Source organism: Hetaerina americana, unplaced genomic scaffold (assembly GCF_022747635.1).
Source record: "Hetaerina americana unplaced genomic scaffold, ioHetAmer1.1.p SCAF_1, whole genome shotgun sequence".
Lineage (NCBI taxonomy): Eukaryota > Metazoa > Arthropoda > Insecta > Odonata > Calopterygidae > Hetaerina > Hetaerina americana.
The window spans coordinates 72,118,348-72,141,198 of NW_027286069.1; the positions used below are offsets into that span (position 1 = coordinate 72,118,348).

The following is a 22,851-nucleotide window of genomic DNA, read 5'->3' on the forward strand; positions in this document are numbered from 1 at the left end:
CAATTTGCATTTTAGATTCAGAGTGCATTTGCATTGCATGAGATTCATTTGCATCACAGTTGTTCGTGGGAGTGATGCATAACATGACTCCTGCTGGAAGGAAATGGGAAGGTGATAAGATGCCAAGCGGGGGGAGGGCAGGATATATCACAGGGTTCAAAGACTGGGAAGAGATGGTGGAGATGTCAGGACTGTATTTTCTGATGCACTCAAGACCCAGACATTAAATGCTATGGGTTGGGAAGAAAATTTCCTTTGACTGTTTGAAGTTCCTAAATCTTCACATAAAGCCGCTATGCTCTGCATTAAATAGCAACATTAAAGATACATGGTAGTTTTCTCGTCATTCTAACAAGGCTAAGATAACGAACTCTAAAATTATCCTTATTTATGAGTAATGGCTAAAGGACCTCCAGTCCACAACCCCCTGGCACGTGTGGGAGGGATGCAGGGATTATAAGGGCTGCACCTAATCCTTGACAATTTTGAGCCATGCACAACACATAATTTCCATTTTTGGCACTAAAATGCCACACTGCCTTACATGTGCTCACTCTCCCCTCTGTCCCTTTCCCCCCATTCCACACGACTCACCCCTTCCAAAAATAAAGGTGACTCATTTAGTAATTCATGTGAAAAACGAGGATGAGTTCTGTTCAATTACGAAATTTATAAAACACTGAAAATCACCCAGATAAAGTTCTGAGTCGCAACTGTCCAATTTCGGTAAGGATACTTGGGAGACAGCGTGAAACATCCGGCTGAACTCTCGAAAAATCTAAATTTGAGAAAATTAAATTAAACGTCATATGTGCATCGCCTCAGTTTTTTTATCGAGAACTTGACGATCGTGTCCTGGTGTGTTTAAGAGGGGATGAAAATGTATACTATTGTTAAATTAAAAATTTTATTCGGTCGTTGCACTCACATAAAACAAAACATACAATTAAATTCATATCTGCAAGAAGTGTTACTCTTACTTCCCTGCCGAGGTCAGTTTAAGCGTTTTCGAATATATGGACGAAGTAGGCGAAGGAAATAATATATAACACCCTTAATGAGGCAAGTGCAATCTGAAGATGAATGCTGACGAAAAAATGTAAGGCATGATATTTAGGCGGCGATTTGCGGTTGCCGAAGAAACGTTCGAGCTTGGGGACGGCCGAGAAAGTTGCACATGCAGGCAGCAAAGCTGCCAAGGTTTGCAAGTCGCCCCGGAATGTAAGACGTAAACGCCGCAACTGAACCGCGAGAGATATTTTTCTTGAAAAACACCATCACGCTCGGAGCGTGGACAGATTTGACGCTTGCGTCTCCCTGATATGTTCATAAAAGAGAAGGAAAAAGGAGAATCGAAATCGAGGGTTTTGGACGCGCCTTTATACGCTCCACATTACGATATCTAACGTGCTGCAGGCTCTCGGGAAGGTTTTGTAACCAGCAGGCAGCAAAGGAGAACGCAGTGCTATCCGTACAAACGCTAAGGAATTCAAACTTCCATTCTCTCAGGAGAAATCGGTATGGTAAACAACGAAAATTGTACATCGGTCCTAATTCCGAATATGTGAGCCGAGAAGATACATGATCATGCCTTCTTTGGCACGACATATAACAATTTACTTGTACTTAACAATTACAGGATACTACAGTTATGCTAAGAAAATGTGATAACTTGGTACACTTTATGTAAATCTCACACTTGGGGGTTAGATTTAATTCCACATTTTCACAGGGACCACATGCGAGACGAAGTTGCGCGTAACTCATCAAGTAACTCATTGTAAGGATGGTCGGTAAGTTGGGTGAAAAAGCAAAGGAGAAGTGTTAAAATTTGTTGTCTCAGGCGTAACTTTGTGGAATTTGCATAACATATTGAAATGTAATGAAATAATTGACTTCGTAATACCACACACAAAGTGTGTGGAATTACAAAGTCAATTATTTCATTACATTTCGAGAAGTGTTAATGTAAATATGTTCTCCTCCACTCTTCATGAGGGAACTTTCATTTAGCCATAATTTCCACTGTCTTCAATGCTCCCTTCCTCTTCGGCCAGTACCAGAGTAGTCTACATGAGTAACATTCCGACTGAAACTAAGAGGCATGCAAATGCCGAGTTTGTCCCTGCCGTAGATTAGGCAAAGAGTCCTCTTTTTGCAAAGATTTCTTGTTCTCTCGGCGAGCAGTGGTGCGGTCGAAACTTCGGCACTCGAAACTGCATCCACAAGGCGTGTTCGAAGAGTAAGCAGGTTCCGTTAGTAAATAGTTCCACCGCGGAACTACGTTCAAGATCGACGAACACTGCGTATCAGCGCGAATCCGCGCTGATTCACATTGCATTTGTTAAGTCAGATGGCTACGGCACAATCAAATCTCTCCGAATGGCTGTGTGCATCCAACATTTTTAGAATGATAGAGTGCCCACCGACTGAGAAATGCGGTCCGTTTTAAATAAATAAATCCGTTATTTTCGAGGCAAAGAATGTGAAACCATTTGATATTCATCGCTAGATTTGCGATGCCTATGGTTAATATGTGATGGAATGCTGAGGAAATGGGAGAGAGAGATAAACCGCGGGGGGGATGAAAACGTGCATTTAGTATCACGTAAAATTTAATGAGAAAAAACGGTTTTATCAATTGTATTGTGCTTCTCGCGATATGGCGAGCATCATGGTGAATTCTCCAGAATTCACTTAAAAAATAGTAGTTCCTATTGTTACAGGTAGTTTCCCTCCATTCATGATTCTCGATGTAGTCCCAGAATTGAATCGCCAGTCCATTATGTTCAGGAGTTTTTCTTCGTTTTACTCCGTTGAGATAAATATGTTAATGATGGTGGGAACTATTGTAGTAGTAAAGTAGTTAAAAGTATTCGGAATGAGATCAAAATTATTTTATAAAATAAACATGGCCATTTTCCTTTTGAAGCCAAATATTACTTAGTCTCAGAGTACACCTCGTATTCCACTGCTAGAACATTCGTAAAACTGGAAAGAACTGACTGAAAACAGAAGAAAAACCGAATAATTGTTCCCAAAAATAATGAGAGCTAGATGAAAGGACTTCACAAAAGAGAAAACCTAAAGGAACATGATCTATTGCGAGAGGCTGTGAAAAGAGAGAGACGCATTAACTTTGCAGAACTTGATCCGTTAAAGCAAATTCAAATTTCAATACGGACTTCAAGAACAAGGAGATTTTCCGTTTACCAGATCCCATGATATCTTAATAATACTTTTTGTTTCAATATATACATTCAAGATTTAGCATGTATTAAATAAGCAAATAATCAAAAAATATGTGGCATTGAAGGAGAAACATCACTGAAAAAGGATGCGCTAGGAAAGAAATGCGAGAGAGGGAAGTAGAGAAAGGGGTAATTTATAGACCACCGCTTGCAGCCTTGAATGGTATATGGTACGCGCGAATTATAAATCTTCGCTACCCATCTCGCTTTTCTGGCTGTGTTGATAACCATGTTTGTCTCCCGGGCCGAACCCTCATTTGAACAAATGAACGAACACGAAGGCCTATCTTCAACACAGTAATCTTTTGGGCAGTCTCATTCACTAGCTCGCGGGGTGACTACGCGAATATCAACAGGGTCGTTCTCGTTTTAGTTTCAACAGTTTCCTCTCATACGCTCTCTGCAGTTTAGTCACCCATGCAAAAAAGTAATCCGCCACTTGGGATCACATTCTTAAGCACGCGCCCGGTAAAAATTCCCAATTCCTTCAATGAGCGGTAGTTTATAAATATCAGCCTCCTAGAAATATGTTACTCTGAGGATCGTTCTCCTTCGCAAAAGAGTTCTCAGAAAATTCGAGAATAGGTATTTCTAAACTTCAAGAGACGGAATGGATTTTTGTGACATACCTCCCATAAAGAAATTGTTCTACTTCTTCAACATCGTGTTTGCGGTAAGTCAAATATAAGTTGAGTGGACACTAAATGAAGGTGTATCGGTAGATTGTGGAGTATTGTATATAAGGAGTATTTTTTTCTGCTATCGAATTTTATAGGGCGACGTGTACTATTGCTGATTCGGATAGGAGCAAAAATTATCAAATCCATAATGATGCTTTAATGCCAAAACCAAATTCATTCATCTGATGCCGTCCGTCTGTATCTCTCACTGGGTACTTCCGGCTAGAAACAGCTAAAATAAATCTTAAATAAAATAGCTAGCTAGCTAAAAATGAAATCTTTCGGCGAATCTCTTGAAATTTTACAAACAATTTTATCTGAAATTACTGGAACCTGGGAAAATGTTCAGCAGAGAAGGGACACATCTCTTTTAGATGCAGGCAAAAGAGTAGAGAAGAATATGTTCAAAGATAAAGCCGAAGAAGTCTACTCCAGCTTCTGCCGACTAGGCAAATCCCTATTTAAACAGCGCTACTAGTTTTCACGCAATTTCGATATGGTAACAATGAAATACCTCGGAGATGGAAGCTATGATTGAGTGAAATATAATAAGTGAAAAATGACTTCTGCGCAAAATAAAATTTTAAAGTCCATGCGAAAACTTTCCAGTAAGTCATTGATGTTGTTTTTGTTCTTGCTTTTTGTCTCCAAACGACTGGTTATTTGAGTTCCACCGTGATGATGTCAAGGATGTAAATCTATTCTTTGCATAAGTGCTCAACCTAGGACTTAGTAAGTCCTTTCAATTGGATTGCCAAAATAGCTACTGCCACCAACTAGAGGAAAAAACAGGGTTTCGGCAAATCCAATGAAGCAGCATGATTGTGAGAGAATCTAGTGTTATGCATGAGCATAGCAGGATATTAAAAAGAACATTATGGCGGTGTTAGCTTAGTTTTTCCTGTGACTCTTTCTGTTCACCCAACATCACGGAGGCTTCATCACCAATTGCGCGATTAATTTATATCTGTTCGGTCCAAGTCGTCCAAGGTCTTCAAGGCATGAAGCAGGAGGGACTTTTCTTTCTGGTCTGAGCGGATGTCTCGTCTCAGAAGTGCATAAATCTTTCTCCAACTCCCCCATCTTCGGTAAAGCACCGAAGAACTATTGACAAGCGAGCTTTCATGCTGATATCCATGGCTTCACTAATTATTATCAATATGAAATGAGTTTTGGAAATTTCTCATTCAATTTCACTATCCATGAATTTGGCTACAGAAGATATAAGACCGTATCAGCACAGAAACCATGAAATGATTTTTGTTTGAGGGTGCTCTTTTATTGAAACGCCACATCTACACCATTTAAGTATTTCATAAAATTTCGTCTTTTTGAGGATAACGCAGTTTCATCGTGCTCTATAAAAGCTAGGCCTTGTTTACCAAAATACCAAGTAGATCTAAAGAAGAGCCCGAGTATTTACCTATTTGTTCTCACAATGCCATTGTGTTTTTTAATTAATTTCTGTTTCGATCACTCATAAATTCAATTCTTTGCTTTTCTAAGAATAAAATTAAATCATTATCACAAACCATAAGACCACTTGATACTCTGTATTTTATCGCCCTGTAAATGCAATTCATTCGCTATAACCACTCGTATTCTAAACCGTTTTCCAGTCGAAAAGAATAGTAACTCGTAAGCACGACTAGTTGAAACAACTCACTAAATTTCGAACGCCCGTAGAGTCAGACACCACTCTGGTGTACTCGTCCACCAAATTGCCATGAATTGTTCTTCAGCTTATTTTTCATATTAAAGAGATGATGCGACTGACCTTCAATACATTTATTACCATAAGATAGGGTACTAATCTTTAGAGCAGTCTTCCGACACCAAGCATAAAATGCAGCGGCCGAGTGGCACGATGTTTTTTCCGCCCGGGAGACTCGCCGCCTCTCTCCCTCAGATTTTCATTAACCCCCGAGATATGTTTTTACGATTTTGAGCCGTCATTACCCGAGAGATTTTCGAATGTTCTTTCAAAAATATATCCCGTCCGCAATTTTCAGCCCGGACACTCAGTTTTCTTCAAATAAGAACGCATGCCAGAATTATTCCAAATAATATCATCTAAAACATTCAATAAAGTGTAATGCTTGACTTCCGCGCGCATGAATGGCTTCGCAGCTAAACCTTTTGCCAACATTACGTGCTAATACAAGGCAGTTTCAGCGGGCAGGAGCGTTCGGAGTTCACTGACATCTCGCTATGTTGTTGCAACGGTAGAAGTAGACGGACAATACACATCTTCCAACATTGCCGAAAAGTTATAGTTTGAAAGCGATGATTGCATGTCGACAAAAGCTTTTGTCCATCGCTCATAGCGATGGAGAAAAATCAAGACATTTGGTCATGCATAATGGTGATAACTTACGGTAACCGACCCCGTATTCTTGAATTTACACCACTGATGAAAGACGGTAGATTAATTGATTCAATAATAATGCAATGAATGTACCACATCACCCATATCCATGCACGCGAAATCGCTGTGAATGAGCTTCAGTCAACATATTTGAGATATCGTTTATATCGCTGGGTACCTATAAAATTTTGACTAGTCCCAATATAACGGAGTATTTTTGTATTGAAAAGGGACATTCTACCAGTAAATCTTAGGCTTGAAAAAATAATGGGTTTAATTTAATTTCAGACCAGGATCTCCAAAAACTATTTTTTTCCAAATTTCTGAAAGATATTTCTGGTATCCCATATACAGCTGTAACGTCAATATTTAGTCTTGAAATGTTATCGGTGAGTTCAGCGCTGAGTCAGTGACGACAGATTTTTCAAATTAACAAGAATAATGTTTTAAATACATTATTTGAGATGATTTTTGGTATATCGAGCATAGAAAAAAAATTTACAGCCCATAATAAGGAAAAAAACAGTGGTACAAGAAGACGCCATTTGGATACATCAGACGAATCTGCTCTTCATTGAAAAAGATTGCCGTCGTGTCGGATCTCTTGACGGTTCGGTGGGATCCTATTAGAGAAGGCCAAAACCAATTAATACAGCATTTTAGAGGTTGAGCTTGTGACCTTTTCAGTCCTGGCATCGAACACCGTTGAAATAAGACAATTTTATCGATTGGGAGAAGAATGTATTCTGTGGCCTTATATACTATTTGGGTACCTTAATCCTTGCTAAATCCTGATTGATGGGGACATACAACCGTTTATTATGAAGGAAATAATGATTGATCCGTCGGAAAAAATATGCTCTGATAAGCTAAAAGCAGTTTCTTAGAAGAAAGTAAGGAAAGAGTGCGATATCAGAGGGTAAGGTTTTAATTTTATAGTCCAGATTTTCAATTTGTAACTTTTTTCGTGAAAAATGCGAAAGCACCTAGTGTAGTTGAGTCATCAAATTTAGTCGTTCATTTCAAAAGGAGTAGTGAGTAAAGTTATATCTTAACATCTGGACTATTGATTGAAGAACGTAGATTTTGAGGTAATGCTAGGGGCTGGACAAAGAAGTGAATCATTGGAGACTATTCCTCCACCAAATTCTCTATAAATATTCCTCGTCGGAAAACGCATTTCGCGGTATCATTATCTGAATGCAACCCACATTTAATCCACCTCAAAACTTAGCTTGGTATCCTAGGATCAAAACTAGACTCTGGATCAAATGGTTTTTGATTTTCAGCCAGACGATTTCGGGGATAATTTTTAATATATTTTTCAGGCTTCGGGAGCTGTCTTGATCATCGCCGGTTCTGTGGTCACGTCACGACTTTCATCGTCTGCAGCCTCGTCATTTTTACCGCTGGCAGTTTTGGCTCCACCAGCATTCATTATTGCACTTGGTGCCATTTCCATATGCTGTGTTACGTTGGCTCTACCACTGTGCAAACAAAGCGAAGAGCCGAAGCCCCCGGGAAGTCCGAGATGGAGCAAGAGCGTTGAATTCACTCAAGGCAGGAAAGGGAGAGTTGCCATGGTGAGAAATGTTACAGCTATTACGGAAGCCGTCCTGTTTAAGCACCAAAAATTATTGTTCCCGCTACGTGCCTAAGTACGTAACATTGGTGTCTAAGTTTCCAGGTAATAGAATGTATGTAATTCTCTTACGGCGTCCCATCGCTAACAAATCATTCAAACTTTAAACAGAAATACTTAATACCATAGGCTATTGAAAAAATAATACTCCAAACACAACGTAGGTAATGGAGAATGCGCAGACATTTAAACTATTACGACACGCTACACTTGCGGTTCGTACAGGTCGGTGCTGAAAGCTCAAATTATGTTGCCTATCCTTCGCCCGCTTCGGTGGCTATGGGAATATTCAGTTACACATCACACTGTATGCTATAGGATGTACATCTCCGGTGATAACGGTAGCAAACCCAGAGATAGCTGCCCTCCCCCGATTAGATTATAGCTGACACATCGAAATGAACGAACAAACAAAAGGCCTCCTAAATATTTGTGGGAAAGCTTTCTCCATTTCAGCAAAAATAAACTTTACGACCAGGGGAAAAAACGTTTTAGTATTATAATGGTAACTGCTATAAGAAAATTAAATAAAAAACAGCGACGTAGGTGTGTATTTGCTAGTAAACATTTACCTCTTAGTGATTAAAAATGAACGAATTGTTTTCCTCTTGCGGAGAGCATTTTTTCTTCAACGTAAAATTAAGACTAAATTTTGGATTGTTTCACTGAGTATGAATTGGGGAAGGAGAGGAGGAGATGATAGAAAGTTGAGGTCATTTGCACCATTATGGATAAGTAGGTGACTTGGCATACGCAATTTTGAAGACTGAAGGAAGGGTGGAAAGAAACCCGAAACGACGCTTCAGGTTACTCTTAAAGAAGGACGTCGTAGGATCATGCAGCTTTAAGACCCATCCGACATATGAAGTATTGCATTTGAAACGTTTTCCGCACAGCACTTTATGGAGTACATGTAGATCGGAATTAGAGCCGAATCACATAAATTCCTGGGGTTTGCATGCGCTTTATTTAGTGATGTCGGGGATCGAGATGGTGTGGTGGCTAACGTACTGGCTTCCCACCCAGAATGCCCGGGTCCAAATCCCGACGGTGTTGAACATTTTTCAGAGGTATCTCGACCCCTACTAGAGATGCTTTGTAGAGAGTACTTTGAGTGAGTACGCCGTCCGTCGGATGGGAAGTTAAGCTGCGGACCCCTTGGCGCCTTTCGTTAAGAGTAGGCTAATGCCGACGCCGGGTTTATCTCCACCCTTCATCCTTTCCTGTCCATCCCCTATGGCGCAAATGATCTCAGCTGTCGGTCGCCTACCCTAAATACTACTACTTTAGTAATGTATTTCGCCGCATTCGGATAATTGATGTCCGTAAAGCTAGAATCTCTGCCTCGACGCTTCGTAGGAAAGAACTGATGACAGGCGTCCAGATGTGAATGGGAGGCTTCGCCCCCTTATTTTGCAAATACACCACAAAGAACAATGAATAAGTACTGTTTTGTAGGGTGTACGTTTTGGCGATCATGTCCTTAAAACTTAAGATTATGATAGTTGCTACAAATTCAAAAGCACTGAATGTGGATTGAAAACTCCAGAGGCCCCAATAATCTTACCCAGAAAACATCCCGGAAGACAATCAATAAAATAGCCGCCGATATGTGACGGAATCCCTTGGCCGCCCCTAATCTTAATTTCTCCAGGTGGGACGACGGCATCCTAATACGTCTGTAACCACCACGACGTAGAAACTCGGTATACTGTAGAGACAAGGGGCCAGCGATAGTGCATCTCTTTGACAATAGAAAAATCGCCTTCTTTCATGCCTAGAACTTACAGTTAACCCTTCTGCATTTCATGTATAACTCGAATTTCGAAAACAGATTAACCAAAAGGCTATTGAATAGTAACAGATTTGACTGAGGTTTAAAATCACGATAGATTAGGATAGACCTCATTTGGGCTGGTGGCTGTATTTTATCAAGTTTATGGCCTATAAACAATGAGAAAGCATCAATATATCACAATTTTGACTCCCAAATATAAAGTAAGATCTGATGCTTTCCCGGCGTATCTGCTTGTTGAAGTTTTCTCGAATCTTCCATGGGGTCCGGGGTTCCCTTGGCACCCCTGAGCCGGTGGAAGGCCCGAGAAATCTTCAACCCCAAATAATAAAAACATGGGGTTAAGAAATTTTCAAAACCAATACCCATGATTGAACAAGAGACTGGATGATAACAACCTCCTATACAGAAAATAAATAAAGAGAGTACATTTTCGAGGAAGGATGCCATTGAAAAAATACGAATATTTTCTGCTGATGTGTTTAGTTTGTTCTTCTACAATTGTAAAACAATTTCATGTTTATTCATACAAATTTTTAATCAAATAATAGCAGTCTCTAATATTTTATAATGTATGCCCTTCTACTTTGATTATTAACCTAACCTACTCATTTCTTGGGATTCATTACCTTTATTTTATTATGATTAATCATTATGCCATACTGTTCATTGTAATTATTTTGAGCCCAACAAGACTACAATCCCTCGGCTGATTTGCTAAAGGATAATAATCGAAAGATTTCACTGTTTTGATCAATTATTGACCAATTCCATGGACTACTGAGTCTTACTCCTCAGCCTATCCTAGTCTCCACTTACTCCCCTACAGGTTTTGAAGAATTTGCCTAGTGCAATAAACAGGTAGTCCTGTACTTCAATATTTTGAAAAAACTGTCCCTAAGCCTAACCAATCAACTTTTTAGATGACCTCTTGAAATCTACAAAACATGCATGGGCATCCATTCCTTCCTAACTGGTTCTCATTATTTCTATTATGTCAGATTTCTCCCTTCCAAAACCCAAAGTGATTTTCACTTTTCATTTATGTTTTCCCTTTTTCTGCCCCTTATTAATGATTTTTAGTAAAATCTTTGCCAAGTGAAAAATTAAACTTGTGGCCAATTAGTCCTTATACTGCTGTTTCCTCTTGTTAAAAAGGGAAAGCCAACTAAGAAAGTCTTTTCCTAAAAACATCTTCCTTTAAAAATTGCAAATGAGTCCTATAAAACCATTCATTTTCCCATAATCCTTCACCATTGAGGTTCATACATGGCATACACCTAGATTTCTTCTTTGGCATCAGGATCCATACCGCATGAGAGCCATTTCCATGATTATTTTAAGTTGCTCAATTTCTATTTATAAACCTTTATTTTTTATTAATGGTTTTTATCACATTTAAACAAATATAATAAATTTTGTGAAATCTTTGAGGAATCAAGTTAATAATTTTTTACCATGTAAATGAATAGTGATCCAAAAAACTCTAGTGCACATTGAAAAAGATTCAATCCAGGGCATCTATTTCTCAGTGATGCTAGGGCTACAACCACCTGTTTTCTATGTAGTATATTTTATGATGCCTTAAAATTTTCTCATTATGCTGTCATTGCACTCTTAGGAGCACTTCATATCCACTGGAGAAAACAAACTTGAGAAACAATTTATATTTATGTTCATGCCTTCTCTCCAAAACCTCGAGGATGTTATTTCAACTGCAATTATGTGAGCTAAGCCATGCTTATAGAATGGCTAAAAGAAGGACAACAATTTTCTATGTTATACATCCAAATGAAATAACATTAATAACCCAGCATAGGATCCAAAGTGTTAGTGATTAGAAGAATCTAAGAAAGCAGAAGAAGACTATTGAATAGATCAGGGAAGCAAGCAGGCACTTTAGAAAGCTATCCTTCCTTTTCAATACCAGCGGGCAAATGATTTAAATGCCTCCCAACACTAAATAAAATTTTCAAACAAGTCCTAAAAACACCTTCCATTTTCTCTTAAATCCTATTGAAATTTTCAGGGGATGTTGTCCATTCTGTTAGTCTGTTTCCCAATGTGTTTTTATGAGGGGCAGTTAAACGAAAAACCGAACACCCACTACAATGTGACCATGGAATGGTTTTATTCAAAAGTAATGACCAAAGGCGTTGATACATTTATCCCACTGGGAGACGAGATGATAAAATCCAATTTTGTAGAAAGTAGTAGGTCATTGACAAATCCAAAACCACATTCAATCTTGCACTTCCTCATCCAAATGAAGCCGACATCCACGAATGTCTTTCTGTAGGTTGCCAAAAATGTGGAAATCACAAGGTGAAAGATCTCGGCTGTACGGAGGATGATGAAGTGTTTCCAAAACAAATTGCTGAAGTGTAGCCTTTGTCATATTGGCAGTATGGGGGCAAGCATTATCATGCAACCTGCTGTCCAGTCAATTTTTGTCCCTCTGTCAATGCAACAATTTCAAAGTGTAAAAATTATTAGCCTTGACGGGGATTCAAACCCAGATCCCTTAATGTCCGGTCGAGTGCTTTAGCCAGTTAAGCTATCGAGGCATCCTCTTAGCTATTGAGGCATCCTCGTAGTTTCTTTGGAATTTGTCTAGGTATAAACAGCCTAAGTGTTTAAAAGTTGGCTTTAACCTCGTGGACTGTGGCACGTCATGCACGACTACGAATGCCTGTGACATTGAATGTATGGTATTTTGTCACAACATTTTGTTCCTTTAAAGCCCCCAAAATTTCAGAGTTTAAAAGGATGCCTCAATAGCTTAACTGGCTAAAGCACTCGACTGGGTTTGAATCCCGGTCAAGGCGAATGGTTTTTACACTCTGAAATTGTTGCATTGTAATGCAAATTAGCGGATGACTCCGTTAAAAGTTACTGTTGCGGCATCTCCCGCAGTTTCTTTGGAGTCCCTCCGTCAGTTGATGCAGAACCCACATGCACACAAACTTTGTGGAAATGCAAGTGATCTTTGATAATGGCATGCATGGAGCTATGGCTAATGCCGACCTGAATACAAATTTCTTCCTCCGTGATTTGTCAGTGTTCCTGGGTAAGGCTATAAATCCGTTCTATCACATCAGAGGTATTGGCTCAATGGACCTGTCCTGGGTCTTGCAGTGATGTGCGCCTATCTCGAATCTCCTATGTCATTCATGCACACTTGCCCAGGATATGCAGTGTTCACCATATGCAGCAGACATGCGGCGATGAATTTCTAGTACTCCAGCACTCTCAGCAACCAGAAACCAAACCACACCTCTCTGCTCTTCTTTGTTTGCCTCCATGTCTACAGCTGGAGGGGGATCGAGATGGTGCGGGGGCTAACGTACTGGCTTCCCACCCAGAGGGCCCGGGTTCAAATCCCGGCGGTGTTGAATATTTTTCAGAGGTATCTCGATCCCTACTTGAGGTGCCTTGTGGAGGGCACTTTGAGTGAGTTCGCCATCCGTCGGATGGGACGTTAAGCTGTTGACCCCTTGGCGCCTTTCGTAAAGAGTAGGCTAATGCCGATGCCGGGTTTCTCTCCACCCTTCATCCTTTCCTGTCCATCCCCTATGGTGCAAATGACCTCAGCTGTCGGTCGCCTCCCCTAAATACTACTACTACTCTACAGCTGGACGAGCACACTAGACCAGTCCGCTCACCAACAAGGACATAACCCAACAACTGCGTGCACCTCTGTGTTGCCACTATGTAGTTCTCTTACCACAGCAATGGCAGGATTGATACTTAACAACAAAGTTGCCACCTTTCACAAGGACTGCGTGTTATGGGTGGGTGTTTGGTTTTTATTTGACTACCCTTCATATATTGCCCCATCAAACCTTAACCTAACATGCCCACAGGATTGTTAGTACCATATATGAGTACTACCTTATCTTCCATCACAATAATAATTTTCTATCTTGTAAATTGACTTACATTTATCATCTGCTCTGAGCTCTAAGATGGCAAGCAATCATAACTACCCCATGACCATGTTCGTATGCTCCTTTTATCCGAAGGTGCAGTCTGCTTCTCCTCTCACCTGGAATGGGAGAAGATGAGAGAGATCCTTCCTGGGTGATTACAAAGAAATGAGGCAAGCAAGAGTCCTCTGGAATACTATCATGCACCCCCAATAACCAGTATCCACCATTCATAGCTGAGCCACTAGTCTCGCACCCAAAACCCATCTTATATAATCAAAAACAGTTCTCGCATTTATGGCATAGCATGTTTGCAAGGAGTATCAATATTTGAATCAGTTCCTTTAACAGAGCAGTACAATATTTTAAAATTTTCAATCACAATGGTTGACAGTAAATGTATTTAAAATGCAAACCATCATCTAGTTTTCAGGAGTAGTTAGAATTTACTTTATTAAAACATTTGAAAACCTTCATATTTTCATTACACTTAGTACTCATATGAGCATTATCATCAGTCCATAAGTGCTCTGACTTTGAATGGCTTTGTCTCGAGGAAGGTCTTTTAGCAGTAGTCACGTCCGAATCATCATCATCTTACTTTCATGATTCATGATTTTTGCGTATAAAATTGATGGGTTCATACATCAATTGTGCAAGCAACAGTATGATTTCAAATTCATTAAACCATCAGGATGTTAAAAATTGACTCATAAATTTACATTGAAATTTTCAAAACGGGAATAAAGGAAATTATTATCACATTCAATATATAGTTTTTTTGCTTTTAAACAATGCCTACAGACATCTTATGTGAGTGCCACAATTTAAAGATCATCAATTGCTATGAAGTAAATGCCAAGTGCAGAAATAGTCATTTTTTTTAATATTCTACACGTTCCAAATCAATTTCAACCTATGCAAAATTCTGACTTAAGTAGTAAGTTCTAGAGCAAAAACTAATATAATATGAGAATTTTCTATGCAAAATTAGAGTACTAATCAATGGAGCATGACTAAAAAAATCATGATAATACCTTCACTTAATATTTATAATAAAGAGCTCATATTCCATTCCTTATAATGTCTGCCACAATAGCATTTTAATTTCTTAGCTACAGTGATACTTATATTTCTCTGAGAGTACTATAAAGAACATCATACATATATCCTGGATTAGAGTTAGTGAGAATACACAAGAGCAGTAAATCTTTAATTATTTTGAAAGAGCATGAAAACCTTTTCTTGAGTGAATTTTAGACTTCTTGCCTATATATATATATATGTACTTTTTTTTCAAAGAATAGATTGGTGGAGCCATAATAAATATTTTTCAAATTAAGTTACATCCATGAAATCAGCAGCAAAATAATCCCTCGTTTCACATTAACACATCCAATTTAATGTATTATGCATACATCAATATATATTTTTAAACACCCATTCTGTTTTAGAACTTAATTCTTCAGCACTCACATGGTTTGATGTCAGCAATCAATTTGGCTTCCAGTAGTTTTTCTCCATCAAAAGATATATAGGTGCCTTTTTCTTTCAATTAGAAAATTTTCTTCTGTTAGAACTTTTTCGATAAAAAGTTTGAATATCTGGAGCTTGTTGATAGAATTTTTAAGAAAAGATGCTCAGTTTCTTGGAATAGGTAGGTACTTCATCAGATATGAAACAACAGTAGTTGAGCTCTGTATAAAATTGACCTCCTTGTACTTTGTTACCTATTAGTGTGGTAAGAGGATAAATGAGACATGATAACACTGATAATCGACTGCAATTTATTATATTTTCTTCCATTGAGAGCTATCCTTCTACTACTAAAGGTAAGAATCTCTACTAATAATAGCAAGATTTCACAAATAGAAGTTGTTCTCTGGTGAATGGTTTTTGGATACATGTGTGAGTACATGTAATAATAACTCTATATGAATAAAATTCTGCAATCAAGTCTCAAATTGGCTCAGTCAACAACTCTATCTCACCTGGATTCCCCCAAAAAATGTTATTAAAATATCTGAAGAATTTTAGAATGTTAATTATTGCAATGTGGATATCTGTACATATCAATGTTGTTCCTAATGCTCATTGGGAAAATTTTCCTAATCAATGCCACAAGGTCTAGTTACTACTACTAACAATTATCATTTTATACCATCATCTGGCCTATAACAAATACTATAATCTAATATTCTGTTCCATTTGGAATATTATTTAATATTGATATTTTATCTACATTGATTAATCTAACTAGGTATGTTTGTGTACCTGTATACCATCTGAAAATGTCTTTTATGTATCGAAAATCAAAATTCTTTCTTAATTTTAAATCTCAATAACGAGTATGTAACTATATAATTTTTACTCGTTAGTAAATGTTTTTTTATAATTATGGAACCAATAAATGTTTTTTGCCTTTCTTTGTGTAAAAGGGTTATTCCTGCAAACAAATAAATAAATTCGATTGCAAATGACAGATGGGATGTTGATCAGATAAAAAATTCCATACATACATTGACATAATATTCAATTTACAGTATGCAACCATCCTGTGTGCAGTTGCATTCACTGAGCTAGTAACGGGATCAGTCTCTCTGTCCACAAGGAAGCATTATAACAGAGCCCTCCGAGAAGCCATGGAAGATTCTCTATATCTCTACCCTAACAACAGTGATGCCAGGAAGCAGTGGGATAAGATGCAGCAAAAGGTCTGTAAAACAAATCAATTATGCAGTAAGAGGAAAAACCATTGGAAAATATGGTCAAAATGTAAAGATAACCTGATGCAGTAGGTACATTTTATGATAAAATTCAAATAAACTAAAATAAAAAATGTAACAAAAGGAATTTGGGAAACAATAGCTTACTGTTCTAAATATTTTGAAAGCTAAGCACATATATGCTATGGCTCCTGTTAGAAAATTATTTTATGTTACTGAAACAAATCAAATGTGATATATGAAAATAAACAGGCACCTTCTAAAGTAACTTTTTGAAAGTACATCATAGAAAATACCTATGGAGCATTGTGAAAATAGGATTTTATATGAAAATACTAGGGAATTTAAACAGCATATTGCCTTTGATTTCAATTAAATAATTCCTGGAGACATGATAATTAAGTGCAAATGAATCATTTTCTACGTATTTCCTTTTCCAGTTTAAACTCGGATGAAAACAGAAATTCATTGAGTGATTACCTTTCCCTATAAATACAATGAAGGCAAGAGATACTAGGGAATTTAAGACTAATATTTTATTCTCATGGTTATCTTCACATCCTATCATTCTATCTATACCATCCCATCCTTTACCCTAGTCAATTGAAGGAGAGATACTTTAGGACAAACAGAGCTAGAGTTCTGGAAGGTCTTGAGGGAATATGGAGTGAATGATCAGTTATTGAATGCTCTAACAGTGATGGATAGAAATAGAAAGGCAAGCATAAGACTGAATGATACCTTTGGTGACTGGTCTAAAATAAAGCATGGCATGAAACAATGATGTTTAACATCACTATATCACTGGCTTACAATTTTTTTATGGATGAATATGTAAGACGTGGGTACAAGGAAAAAGTTTAATGACTGGAGGTGTTTATATACCCATCCGCCTCTATAATGATTTTGCAGTATTGCTGACTAAGCCTAACATCTCCAGGGGGTCCCCAAATGCAAGCACCCCATTAAACATTTAGGAAAATGTTTTTGTGAGATGTGCCCAAACAACAAGTGTCACTTATCTAATTGTATTTCAGCTGAGCCCATATTGAAAATATATCCCTATTCAATATCTTGGTTGGGAATTAAAATTCGCTGCACAGAAAATACGATCTTTTTCCCTCTTTTGCAAATGAAAGTTTACATAGTATCGCAAAGAACCCTAAATAAAATTGGTAATCAGAGAAATAGTGAAACGGTATAATTTTACTTAGGCAATAAAGATTATGAAAAAAAGAGCCAATTCATTTTAAATTACGTTTGATAAGGAGAATGGGAAAAATTTTGAATGTAGGCTTTCACAGGTGATATTCATTTATGAAAATACGTCGTTGGTTAAAACTGAATAATAAATATTGACATCAAAATTTTTCTGTTCTGTCAGCATCTTCAAGTCATAAGGGTTGGTAATATCAATGATTGTTTAAAAATATTGGTCTAGAATAAAATTTACACTTCTAGAACCTAATATAAACATTAACATTTGATGAAATAGATTGATTAAAATTAGAAAACTATTAGTACCCTTGTTGACCAGGTGTTTCGCACAATAAATTGTGAAATTCTCAAACTGATGCTGGTTCATGTGTACTAATGACATACAGCAGAATCACCATACAGTCCTGCATGCCTGATGTTTTTCTTCTTTTTATTGGATTCAGTTACAATGCTGTGGTGTTTTCAACCCTGGTGAATGGCTGGGACATCCCCGTATGACACACCTCCCACCTTCATGTTGTGAGGTTGAGCATCCAACACCACAGCCTAATACATCACCTCCCAACCTCCTAAAATCTTCGGCTACAAACCATGACCCTTCATCACACTCCTTACAACCGGCCTGCTCTTTCCTTTGGGGACATGATGTATTCCACTCAGGATGCTTCCGAAAGATAAGGAAAGTTGTGGATTCTTCTACTGTTACCATTGGTGGAGTTTCTGTTGCCATGGCAGTGATCAAGGTAAGACCTTGGAATTTGATATGATGTTTCTGTTCAATCAGTGACACTCAAGAATAAATAGCAACATGTTAACTTCAAGCTAGAACAACCTGGCACTAAATGATGTTAAAGTGAAAGTTACTTTTCTGCATTTGCACAATATATGCGTTCATGAATGTTACACAATGGTATCCCTCTTTATATTAGTGACATATTCTTATCAACTTTGAAAAGTTGTCAAACTCTCACATGCAGAATGTTACATTTGAAGGGTATAGCCTCCTCTGGTAAGGTGGGTTAAAAAATAAAAAAATCTTAGTTCTTGGGTTTACAAGAATAATTTGGTTTATTTTAAAGCCTGTGACTTTTAGAAACTTTTTAACACGATCTACTAAAAATGAGTAAATGAGAAAGAAGCAAATACCACATACACAGAAGCTAAGGTTTTAAACTAGGAAGGAGTTGGTCAAAATGTTTGTACATATATAGCAAGGCCTTATATGGATCAGATCAACAATGAAAAACAAGACCAGCGAAGAGTAGAATACTTTTACACATGGTGCTGGAGGAAAATGCTGAATATTTAATGGACAAACTGAGGAACATGGAATCATATAAAATAGCAAAAGAATTTTTTAGAGCTCTTTGACAAAGAGGAAATAGATGGACCGGACACACCTTGAGGCACTAAGAATTAGTTAGAAAAAAATGTATGGTTTCCTTATTCTTCTCATTCGCTTCTGATCAGATCATCTTCATCTCTTTGTGGGAACTACATAAAAATCTTATCTGAATTCTATATTCATTCATTGATTTTACAGTCAACAATTTTATGTCTCACTTCGTCAACCTTTTCCAATGCCCAATTCTTGTGCATTTTAAGTTACATTTCACAACTACTATATTCTGATTCATACCTATATTAGGAAAATGGAAATACTTCCAAAATTCACCTAACCATGGTATGTACAACTTCAGCGATACTATTTCATATATCCTAACAATTCCTATATATACCTACAATGGTATTGATGTTTATACTTAAATCAGCTACATAATTGCTCTTATGAAACCCTCTTCATTTTCTCACCATAATTATTCCTTTTCATATAAAATACCTGCCCTCTCTATGTCTACCACTCAATGACTATCAGACACTTTCTTCTAGGATTCCCAGTAATTTCCTCTAGCTTGCTGAATCCTATACATATAAAACTGGTTACATTACTGTTTTTGGCAAACATAAAGTCATGGGAATAAAGTTAAGACTGCTTTCATTGTCTACCTTAATAGTATTTTAACATGAAACTATGACTTGCACAGCCACCCAGTTGCATTCTAATGTATTCGCAGCCCCCTCACTGAAGTACAAGCACTCTCTGGCATATCTTTCAATTGACTTGCCCTCTTCAATCTACCAGACTGGTCACCCAACTCAAGAGCAACACACTCACTGCTCAAGAACAACTCACTGCTCCTAGCAGGGGTTATTGGAAAATCTAAATTATTTCATTACATCAAGGCTGCAGAGTTAATGGGGATTCTAAATGAATGGTTATTTAATTTAATGCAAAGATATATTAGCATGAGGATAATTTGAAAAGTACTCGGAATGAAATAGAAATAAATGACTTACCTTAGTGAAACTTTTTTTTATTTTTCATTGTAGTCTCCCTGAACACATGCACCTGGTCCTGCAAAGTTCCAATGTCTTAATCCCATCTCAAAAATTAGATTCCTTCAGGCCTGCAAAATACCTATCTACTTTGGCTGTTAGTTCTTTGTTTGAAGAGAATTTGTTAGAAGAGAAAAACTTTGAGCTTAGGGAAGAGATAGAAATCTGATGGAGCCAAATCAGGCCAATAAGGTAGGTGTGGCAACAATGCATATCTTAGTTCATGTGGTTTTGCTACAGCAACAACACTTGTTTGTCGGCATGCATTGTCTTGATAAAAGAGGACTTTCTTCCTTGCCAAACCTGGCTTTTTTTTGTGTATCTTTAGCTGCCGTTGGTCCAGGAGCATTGCCCAGTAATTGTTTGACCACTAGGAAGATAATCTATCAGCAGAATCTCTTTTGCATCCCAGAAAACTGAAGCCACCACCTTTCCGTCCAACCGTATTACCTTTGCTTTCTTTGGTGGAGGCAAATCAACATGTTTCCACTGCTTTGACTGCTGTTTTATCTCTGAGGTATAGCAGTGGACCCAAGTTTCATCTGTGGTCACAAACTGGAGCAGAAAATCTTGTTGGGAAATTTCCATTCTGATGCATTTATAATCCTGCATCAAGAGTCACAGCACCCATCTGGCAGATAATTTTCTCATATCCAATTCCTCAGTTAAAATGTGATATGCCCATTCAGAGTACATCCTTGTAGCTTCAGTGATTTCTCACACTTTACGTCAGCGATCCTCCATGACCATTTTAAGCACTTTTGCAATTATTTCTGGACATTTTGGACAACCACTACACGGATCATCATCTAAGGTGTCCTGACCAAACATAAACTCATTTGTCCACTAAGCAATAAGTGAATATGAAGGAGCAGAGTCCCCCAGAGTGTTCTGAAAGTTGGCATGAATTCACTTTGCTTTCATACCTTTCTTTACCAAGTTTTTATCACTGCTGGAATCTCAATTTTTCCATCTTCACAAATCACTACACAGGAACAACAACAGAGAGGCATCCATTCTACAGATCTCTTCCCAGGGCACTGATGCATTATGTATTTACTCATTAAGGATTACCTATTACTGCGTGGGAAACCTGTTGTGCTAGCACTGACATCTGGTGGTGACTCCAAGAACCTTTCGAACTACCCTCGTATAGATCATTTGGAAATCCTTTAGAATACCCCATTAAATCTAACTAAATCACAGAGATTTTTTAGAAGCAATTTGCATTGGCCTACAGAGAGTATAGATTCTATACTTTACAATCACAAGGGTCTCACTTTAAATATGCATTGAAGACAGGCCTGAAGATTAGGCCCTATCGTGTGACACCCACTTTCTGTGAAGGTGATCACTCTATGCAGATATAAGCTTATTTCCTCCAGAGCAGGCCCAAGTTTCTTCCCTCCTCCATCCTATCCAAGATGGAATTTTCTGCCAAACATTATTGAACTTAGTTGAGCAAACTTTTTCCCCAGAAATTGTAAATACACCCTATATCTGCTTCTATTGGAATACAGACAAGAGCTTTGCTAGATATGTGAAAAATACTACAAAAATCCCATAAAATGAAGTTGATCACACAAACACTGATCAAAATCAAGTTGCCATTGCCCTCCAAAGTTGGTGGCTACAGAAAAGAAAAAATAATGGTTATATTTGAACTAGGCTTTCTTTCAGAAAAATGTGCCATCTTGAAGAGGAGATCAGTTGGTTGAGGTGTCAATTGAGGAAAATTTTACTTTTTCTCCAGTCTTTCTCTAGCCTGAATCTAATTGTCCATCTCTTTTCTCTATTTCCAATTGCTTCCAGTTATGATGATACACCACAATGCGATGCTCATTATCCCTTTGTCTGTACAGGTAAATATTTTGAGGCTTAACATCCATGAATCTGCAAGCAAATAATAAACTTCTGAGAAATTGAAATTTGCCATGGTTAATTTTGTAATTTAGGCAAAATGTGATAGTATTTATACTGTCATAATGCTTTTACTTCATTGAGGAACGTGTGAAAACTTAATGCCATTACATATTATTATTCATTGCATATTTAAATAATGTTATGTTAACTACTGCAGTACCCATCTTGAAAGTGCCTTTTACCATGATTAGTAAAATATTTTGGCTAGAGATGAACTATAAATATTTAGGCATAGGCAGTCATGCCTATTAACTCAATGCTGAATATAGCGCTTATTCATTAATCACATAAATAAAGTGGAGGCGAGATTTTTGTTAGCATTTTGGCATTTGAGCTAGTCTCACTTCAATATTTTTTCTACCTTTGATTAATTTCAGATTATCCTGGCATCACTTGGTCTACTACTTGTTCATGCTGCGATTAGGCGATACAGGAGAGTGTGAATAAATGAAATATAAAGACTATGAAATGTCAGTGGCGGAAAACTATTACATCTAACACCCATGTGTACCCTAGAAGCCATATAAAATTTATCTACATCACTGTAAAGACATTATGTCATCAACGTTTTTTTCAAAAAATTGTATCTTTCATTAAAAAGAACCAGAATGCAGTTCATGAAGGTGAGAAAAATTAATATGAAAGATTTTTTAAGGACATTTTTAGAATGAACAAAACTAATATGTTTGGTGAATCATCAGGTTTGGCAAATACCAATTATCAATGCACACATTATTTATCATGTGAAATGCATGAGTCAATATTGTGAAATTTTTATGTCAAAATATTTGAGGTACCTATACATTTTATTAAAGTTTCAATATTTATCAAAGATCGTTTTTTGTTTTTTCATATGCCAGCAAGAATTTTTATTTGAAATTCACAAATTTCTAGAATACCACCTTCATAGATTTTAGGATAG

General features: G+C 37.5%; 1 protein-coding gene across 1 annotated transcript; it reads left to right on the forward strand.

The window, feature by feature from the left end:
* The first annotated feature begins 13,704 nt into the window (after positions 1 to 13,704).
* LOC139685764 (tetraspanin-6-like) lies at positions 13,705 to 22,372 on the forward strand. The gene is made up of 4 exons (XM_071582903.1): positions 13,705 to 13,740; positions 16,209 to 16,379; positions 18,053 to 18,352; positions 22,307 to 22,372. The coding sequence occupies exons 1-4, from the start codon at positions 13,705 to 13,707 to the stop codon at positions 22,370 to 22,372; spliced, it is 573 nt and encodes a 190-aa protein (XP_071439004.1).
* The last annotated feature ends 479 nt before the right edge of the window (positions 22,373 to 22,851 follow it).

Bases quoted from the DNA above. Each gene is read 5' to 3' on its own strand.
- LOC139685764 (XM_071582903.1), top strand. From the start codon at position 13,705: ATGGCAAGCAATCATAACTACCCCATGACCATGTTC. The intron at 13,741-16,208 runs GTATGCTCCTTT...TTCAATTTACAG, and splicing joins ACTACCCCATGACCATGTTC to TATGCAACCATCCTGTGTGC. The intron at 16,380-18,052 runs GTCTGTAAAACA...TATTGGATTCAG, and splicing joins GGGATAAGATGCAGCAAAAG to TTACAATGCTGTGGTGTTTT.